At 43.9% G+C, this 8,938-nt stretch overlaps 1 protein-coding gene across 1 annotated transcript; it reads left to right on the forward strand.

Annotated features, from left to right (window-relative positions):
- Positions 1–2,387: 2,387 nt before the first annotated feature.
- On the forward strand, positions 2,388–6,614 carry Sap18 (Sin3A associated protein 18). Its single transcript, XM_028787213.1, has 4 exons — positions 2,388–2,551; positions 2,679–2,788; positions 5,688–5,810; positions 6,201–6,614. Exons 1-4 carry the CDS (start codon positions 2,423–2,425, stop codon positions 6,355–6,357), a joined length of 519 nt encoding a protein of 172 aa, XP_028643046.1. The 5' UTR covers positions 2,388–2,422; the 3' UTR covers positions 6,358–6,614.
- The last annotated feature ends 2,324 nt before the right edge of the window (positions 6,615–8,938 follow it).

Genomic DNA, 8,938 nt, shown 5'->3' on the forward strand with positions numbered 1-8,938 from the left:
CAAAGACGACTTGAACTGTTGATCTTCCTGCCTTCATCACTGAAATGCTGAGATAAAGGAATAAAAGCATATATGCAACTATGCCTAGTTTTTTGTATTGCTGGAGAACAAACCTTGAGTATGCTAAGCAAGAACTCTCCAAATTGAGTGACATTTTAGTTTTTTGACTTTTCTTTTTATCAATTCATAGGTGTGGATTTTGTTGGTGGTTTCTTTTCTGATTTCTTTAATTCTTCTGTCACTTTGTCTCTCTGTCTGCCCCCCACCCCCCATACTGGTCTGTGTAGTCCTGGCTCCAGATTTGGCAGAGAGGTGTCCTGCGATGGATTTTATGTAATCTGGCCACTCCTCTGCAGAGGATATAGGAATATGATGGGGATCCAACAGCAGTCCCAGGAGAAAGGAAAGTAACTTAAAGATGTTGAAGTAGAGGAGGAGGGCCTCTGAATTTAGCAGATATTAAAGATACAAGATAGGAATTTAGGCAGAGATTTAGCAAGCTAATCCATGTTGCCCCACCCTGACTTGGGTCTGCTAACCACTAGGAGCACAGCAGTTTGGGGAAGGAGGCCCTAGATAGAGGATGTAAGGCCTGGCTGGCCCTCTCTACAGGAGCAGCCTCTGTCTGAAGTTAAGAGCATTCTACATCGTTTTAAATCTGTTTATTTTTATGTTGTGTATATGGCTGTTTTGACTATGCACCACATGCATGTAGTGCCCAAGGAAGCCAGAAGAGGGCATCAGATCCTCTGGAACTGGAGTTACGGGTGTTGTGAATTGTAACCTGGTCCTCTGTAAGAACAGCAAGTAAAGATCGTTCTTATAATGTCTATGGATATACTCCTAGCAAAGATTTCTTCCAGAGTCTAAACAGCAAGAAGGGGATTGTAAGGACTGGAGGGAGTCCAAAATGTGTGTGCCAGTTTGCCTTCTCACCAGAGTACAGAAGTGCCAAGATCAACAGCTGCTATGTCAGTTTCTAATTTTTGCAGATATACTACATCCGATTTGTTTTTAAAGCAAGCTTCAAAAAGCAGTCACCAGATCTTTAGCAAGCCCTCTGGATTAGTAGTGAGATTTTGAACCTTATATGCTTATTGTTATCTTAGATTTCATTTTTTAAAGCAACTGCTTTAAAATGGAGGTATAGGGGGGCTGGAGAGATGGCTCAGTGGTTAAGAGCACTGACTGCACTTCCAGAGGTCCTGAGTTCAAATCCCAGCAACCACATGGTGGCTCACAACCATCTGTAATGAGATCTGATGCCCTCTTCTGGTATGTCTAAAGACAGATACAGTGTATTCATATATAATAAATAAATAAATCTTAAAAAAATAAAATGGAGGTATAGGGTTTATGTTTTACTATCTATAGCATATTGTGAATGTTTTTTCAATCAGTCTTCCCCACTCGTACTTTTGTAGTTTTTGGTTTGAAACAGGCTCTCTCTACATAGTCCTGACTGTCCTGACAATCTGTAGACCAGTTTGGCCTTGAACTTACAGAGATCCACCTGTCTCTGCCTCCAGAATTGCTGGGGTTAAAGGCATGCACCACCATGCCGCTGGGTCTGCTTCTCTTGAATTCTGCGTGACATAAGAAGAGCCCAGTTCGCCGGGCAGTGGTGGCGCACGCCTTTAATCCCAGCACTTGGGAGGCAGAGGCAGGCGGATTTCTGAGTTCGAGGCCGGCCTGGTCTAGAGATTAAGTTCCAGGATAGCCAGGGCTACACAGAGAAACCCTGTCTTGAAAAACCTAAAAAAAAAAAAAAAAAAAGAAGAGCCCAGTTCGGCCGGGCGGTGGTGGCGCACGCCTTTAGTCCCAGCACTTGGGAGGCAGAGGCAGGTGGATTTCTGAGTTCGAGAGTTCGAGGCCAGCCTGGTCTACAGAGTGAGTTCCAGGACAGAGAAACCCTGTCTCGAAAAAACAAACAAACAAACAAACAAACAAACAAACAAACAAACAGAGCCCAGTTCATTCACAGTCCCAAAACAGACGGCTTCACCCTATCACCTACAGAAAACCTCTTGTTTCGTCGGCCTTGCAGTACCTGTCTACATTGGGGGTCCATATAAACCAATCCAATCGGTTTATCATCACTATGACTATCTTGTTCATATTTTTACATGTCATGTGAATGTTCTTAAGCTTTTCGTGTTCGCTACACATTTTCATCAGTACACATGAAAATGTCACGTTAAGCTTACTTGGGTAGTGAACACGTAAGAAAACTATCAACTTTTCTAGAGACGCCCGTAGACCACTGCGCATGCGTGTGCCCCGCCCCTCTCCCCAGGGCAACACGTACTACGCGCCCGCGCGTACATACATAGTGGAAGTGCGCCTGCGCCAAGCGACGCTCCGCCCTGTCACTAGTCCGCTATAAAACCTCGTGCCTTTCCTCGCGAGAGACGACTAGCTCATGCTCGCTGCAGGGGTCGGAGGTCAGGGCGAGCGTCTCCCGGGCCGAAGGAGGAAGATGGCGGTGGAATCGCGCGTTACACAGGAGGAAATTAAGAAGGAGCCGGAGAAGCCGATCGACCGCGAGAAGGTGCGGGTCGCGGGCGGCTGCGGGGCAGAGGCGGAGGGCGGGCGCTCGGGCGCTCGGGCGCGGCCTGCGGACGGGTGGGCGGGAAGGCCAAATGCGCGTCCGAGGCTGACTCCCCGCTTCTCCCCAGACCTGCCCGCTCCTGCTGCGGGTCTTCACCACCAATAACGGCCGCCACCACCGAATGGACGAGTTCTCCCGGGGGAACGTGCCTTCGAGCGAGCTGCAGATCTACACCTGGTGAGCTGCGCGGGGCCGGGGCCTTGCGGGCTGCGCCCTCGGGGACAGACAGGGCGGGCTTTTCCCAGTAGGGACGAAACGTTAGGTTGGAGTGAACTGACCAGCGTTGCTCTCACCGTCTGGCAACCTGGTACAAAATGACCCGTAGATAGTTTAAGATGCGGTAGAGTGTACCATGTTCTCAGAGTGTAGGCAGTGTGAAGCCTCAAGTCTCGTAGCACAAACATATTAAAGAGCGCCATCAACCCCAAGCCCTTTCCGCTCCGGTACTTGATGTAAAAGCGTCTGGTGTTTGCTCAGTGAGGACGGCTGTCCAAGTGTTTTATCGGCCTTGCTGCCCACCCAGCTAGGACCGTTACAGGCTTGTCCTTCGGATTGTGTCAGATTGACACTAATAGCTTTGGAAACGCAGCAAAGGCTAACTTTAATATATTTTAGTTGAGGTGGTAAGGTATAACATAAAATTTGCCACTTAAACTTTTGAAAGTTATGCAGCATCTACTTATAAAACCTTTTCACGCACTTCACAGCTAGGAACTCTGCACCTCTTAAGCAAACAGTGATTTCTTATTGCAAGCGAGTTTGATGCTAGCCTGGACTACACAAAGAGGTCTTGTCTCGGGAGAACAAACAACCCCCGCCCACCCAAAACACGAGATGGTGATTGAATTTATAAGGGAGAACTATTGAGTAACGGCTTAATGTAAGCCACGTTCCAAATACTAAAATTTCATGTCTCCCAACAAAGAAGTTTTTCAGCTTGCCAGTACTTTCCTTACATCCTGAGGAGGGTATAAAGTACTGCTTTTCTGTACAGTGAGCTCCTCTTTCCAGAGAGGGGTATCTCTCGATTATCTGTAGAGATTGTTCCAGAACCACATGGATACCAAAATCTTGAGATCAAGTTTTTTACTGTAAAAGCTTGCCCTCCTTCTGCTAGGGCAATGCAGACTGTAAAAGCTTGTTTAATTTTTAAAAATGGCCTCAAAAGAAAATCAGAGTTACTTCACTTCAGAGTTTATTGCAAGCATTGACGTTTACTAGGGATAAAATGTAAAATTTCAGAGTTAATTGCAGAATAGAGTATGAATTCTTGCAAAGTAAAATTTAACTGCAAAATTACATAAGAAGGTAACAGTTGTCTTTTTATCTGAAGTTTTACAATTTATTTGATTACACAGTGAACTACATACAGTTCTGAAAAAATAAGAGTTTGCTTGAACTATACATACCATGAATTATATTTTTGTATCAGTTTCAATATTATATCTTTCAAATTTTTATTTATTTTTTGTGTATGTGGGTGTTTTACCTTCATGTATGTGTATGCACCACATAATGCCTGGTGCCTTTTGAGGTCAGAAGTTGGTATCAGATCTCTGGGACTGGAGTTACAAATGGTTGTGAGCTGCTATGTTGGCACTTGGAGTTGAACTCAGTTCTTCTGCAAGAACAACAGTGCTCCTGAGTCTGAAAGACTGAGTTCTATTACAGGAATATTGAGAAATACCTGAAATAGAAAATGGGGGACAACGTAGTTCTCCTGGGTATTTTTACTCTGTGTATTGAGTACAGTGGTGTGGAGATTTATAACATTCACAGCAAAAATGGAGTGGGTTCTTTGGTTCTCTCCTTGGTACCGTTACATTAGTGCTCTCATTCTGAGGTGTTTTTCTAGGGTTCTACCATTTTTTCCAGTACTTTGCACAGAATGCTATTTCAAGTTTAGACTTTGCAGTTCACTTACCTCCTCCTTGTTGGCAAAACCAGTATAAGTGAACTAGGTTAATTGTTGCTGCAATGTTTACATTTTCAGTTACTTTGCTCTAGATTGTTCTGTATTAGCACAAGGGACTATATTCAGTTCTGAATTCAGATAAGTATTTTTAAGTTAATGGCTTAAGTTATAAAAGGAGCTTTCAGTTTGTCTTAAAATTTCATGTCCTTGGCTTTAGGATTCCATCATCTTCAAAACATGTTTTTGTTATTGTGTTGTGTGTGCATTGTGTAGGTGCTACGGCTCTTAGGTCAGAGGACATCTTTTGGGGTATTTCTCTCCACATTTACTTGAGAGTTCTGGGGATTGAACTCAGGACAGCTGGCTTATGCAGTAAATGATTTTACCTGCTGAGCCATCTCACTGACAAATTTATCTTGTGTGTCTATGTTGGCCTGTGGGAGTGCCGTAGCACATGTGTGAGGTCGAGGGCAGGTTTGGGACAGTTCTCTGCATTGAGTGTGTTCCAGGGATCAGACTAAGGTTGTCAGGAAGCAGGTTTGCCCGCTCAGCAGCCATCTTGCCTTACCTCTATTGTTAAGATTCTGAGAGAGAACAAGAAATTCTATTCCATCTCCTTATGAAGATGCTGTCCTAGCACACTGGCTTTAGGATGCATTCCACTTTTAGATGCTGTAATGTATAGGAGATTGTGTATTTTAGAAAATAGTTATTTTTGTGTAGTTGAATAATTTGTACTGGTTACTGTAGATAAGTAGATCCGCTGAGCCAGATGTTATGTAGTCTTAGAACTAAGCCCTTGTAGCAGGATTCTTTAATTTATTGATGTTTTTCCACATGGAGGACAGCACAGGAAGTATTCAAGGCAGTTTTTTCTTTGTTATTAGGGATGTGTATGTGTGTATTTGTGCACATTCCATGAGATGCTTGAGGAGGTCAGAAGACAACTGTGGCAGTTGGTTCTCTCCTTTTGACCCTTACTTGGGTTGACACAGGATCGTCCAGCAAACTGACTTCCCTGCCAGGTCATCTTGGCAGCCACAAATCAGATAGTGTGAAGCACTGGACTATGAGCGAGCGACTCAAGGATGCACAGCTTGCTGTGTGTAATGTCCTTGTTATACTGTTTATTAATCATAATTATCTCTTCAAAAAACTCAGGATGGATGCAACCTTGAAAGAACTGACTAGTTTAGTAAAGGAAGTCTACCCAGAAGCCAGAAAGAAGGGCACGCACTTCAATTTCGCAATTGTGTTTATGGATCTTAAAAGACCTGGATATCGGTAGGTGACTTATTACTTTAATTCCTTTTATGTCTGCATTTTGCAAGTCAGGCCCTGCTCCCCCAGCAAGACACACACACACACACACACACACACACACACACACACACACACACGCACACGCACATTCTCTTTCTGATAAGATGCAGCAGTGTTGGAATTATAAGCATATGTCATCATGATGCCTGGCTTGGGATAATGCCTTTAGTGTCTGTCTTCAGTGGCAGTAGTGGTGTCTATAGGGTTATATTCAGATCTGGCTTAACTTGAATATACTGCTTAAATTCTGGAAATTTGTCATGTGGAAATTGTCTCGTGTTCTCTGTAGTCTGTACTGTTGTTCTGTTGATGCAGTTCTAGTACATTAACCGTTGGCTTTCTTTCCTGCAGAGTTAAGGAGATTGGCAGCACCATGTCTGGCAGGAAGGGCACTGATGACTCCATGACCCTGCAGTCACAGAAGTTCCAAATAGGGGATTATCTGGACATAGCCATCACGCCTCCAAATCGGGCACCGCCTTCGTCAGGGAGGATGAGACCGTACTGAATTCTATTGACTTTCTTGAAGTTATTTTTCAGCCAGTTTGTAAAATAAACTTACTTAATCCTTTCTTCCCCTGGACTTTGCCATTAAGCCTTTAAATTTTCAACAAATTGTAACACATTTATTTAGGAATTAGAGTTGGATGTACTTTGGTATATTAAAGAAAGTCCCTATGTTTTAAGCCCTTCTGTAAAATATGAAGAAAAGTGCTCTTAGCATTCTGTATAAAGCTGTACTGTGAAATACATGTGTTCAATCAGTCCAGGTGTAAAAGTTAATGGAGGGATGAGTCTCACCTGAAAATGTAGGGTTTTTTATTAAGCAGTAGAGGGCATTTTAAGCCCTAAAGAGGCAAAATAAGAAAGCCTTGGGGTTGTATAAAATGGTGACTATGTTTGTGGGATTACCCTATAGGCCTGTGTGAGTAAGTCAAGTTGAAGGATCCATCTTGTGTTGGAAACGTTTGACTCACTTAGGTGACCCAAGATAAAGTAGGTGGCAGGGGCTGGAGAGATGGCTCAGAAGTTAAGAACACTTGTTCTCACAGAGGACCCAGGTCTGTTCCCAGCATGTATGACAGATGGCTCACAACTCTTTGTAGCTCCAGTCCTAAGGCATCTGACCCCGACTCTGCCTCTGGGCACCAGGTGTGCATATAGTGAAGGGAGGAAAGATATCCACACCTAGGTTGTGGGTGTGCCTTGAGCTGAGCGTGGCAGTACAGCCTGTTGAGTGCTGTGAAAGCTGAAGCTTTGCAGTAGACTGTAGAGTAGTGCATCACAGGGCACAGGGCCCGCCGAGCCAGTGTCACCAGTGGCTGATTCCTGTGACTACCAGGTGTGGCTGCTGATAAGCTCTCGATGGCCTTAGGAACAACTGACCCTGCTCTGACTGCCTATCTGGTCTGTTGACTTAAACATGTGCCAATGGCTGTGATTTCTTAGGGTTGACAAGTAAACTTCTGAAAACATTCTATTAGGCTTAATCTTGACCAGGCAACCATCTCTGAGGACAAAATCATGGATTCTTTTCTTCTGCCAAATTCCTAGGGGCAGTAAGCTAAAACCCAAGAATAACCAAAGTAAAATTATGTTTATTTATTTTGGGGGAAGGGGAGTATGGAGGTCAGGAATCGCAAAGGTGAAACTCAGGTTGTCATGCTTGATAGAGTAGACCCCTTCACAGCCGTCTCAATGGCCCAAAGTGCATTTTGGGTTTTTCTTGTTAGTTTATAAGTGTTTGCCTGTGTATGTATATGTGCACCATGTCTGCATGGTCCTTTCAGAGGTCAGAAGGTGTTGTCAGACCCCCAGAACTGGCACTACAACTGGTTGTAAGTCTCCATGTGGATTCTGGGAACAAGTGCTCTTGTTTGTGAGTGAGTCTCCCACTTTATAGACCATGCTGGCCTAGAATTCAGATTTCTGACCTGCCTTTTCTTTCTATACTGGAATTAAAGGTATATGTAAGATAGGACCCTGTCTAGGCCATAGAAAAGTTTTAATATTAAACACTTAAAAAGTCACATTAATAAGGAAAAATCTTTGGCCTGGGAATGTTACATAACCATTACCCAAAAAGGTGCTATGGTGATATGCAGGGCCTTTTATTTTTTTCAAGACAAGATTTCTCTTTGTAGCCCTGGCTGTACTAGAACTGAAACTCTGTAGACCAGGCAGGCCTTAAATTCAGAGATCACCTGCCTCTTGCCTCCCCAGTGCTGGAATTAAAGGCATGTGCCACCCTGCCCAGTGGCATAGCCTTCTTCGAAGTGTGGGAGTCAGTGGAATGGAGAACTTTGTGCACAGGGAGTTTTCAGTGAGCATTAGTTGTTTCCAAAGTGGGACACACAAGCCTGTCCCTTTACTCTGTACCATATGTACACATGTCCTAGCCCTATTCAGCTGCTTTCCAAGGAAACTTTATGTGCAGTGACTTAAAGAGTTTTTCTATACTCCTGGAATTCCTGACCATCCTGTTGTTGGGCTTGTAGGTCTGGTTGTACCCAACTAAAACAATTTAAATGTGAACTTTGAGGATTTTTTTTTTTTTTTTTTTTTTTGAGACTGGAACTCACCTTGTAGACCAGGCTGGCCTCGAACTCAGAAATCCACCTGCCTCTGCCTCCCAAGTGCTGGGATTGAAGGTGTGCACCGCCACTGCCTGGCAAGGAAAATTTTCAGTTTGAGAAACTTGCAGTGTTCCTGATTCACTTCACTCAAGCTTTTCACCACTGATAAGTGCCAAGGACTTAAAGATCAGAGCCTCTAAAAAATATCTTACAGGAAGGATGAAAAGAATGTGCAGATGCTTATGACAAGTTTCATGAAAAAGATAATTGCTGAAACTACACGGTACAGTCTGGAGATGGTATGAGCTTGTCTGTCTCCAAAATGTGAGATTGCTACTCCAGATAAAGGACTCGACACAAGAGGGAGCACCATGCCAACAACTTCTGCGGTTTTAATCAAATGTAGGGCCTGCATATTAGGCAAGCACTACCACTGAGCTACACTCCAGCTTCTCACCAACTCTATGAACTTTTGGCAAGATCTGATTGATGGTAAGGAGGGAGAAATGTCAG

The sequence above is a fragment of the Grammomys surdaster genome, unplaced genomic scaffold (genome assembly GCF_004785775.1).
Source record: "Grammomys surdaster isolate TR1022 unplaced genomic scaffold, NIH_TR_1.0 125617, whole genome shotgun sequence".
Classification (NCBI taxonomy): Eukaryota; Metazoa; Chordata; class Mammalia; order Rodentia; family Muridae; genus Grammomys; species Grammomys surdaster.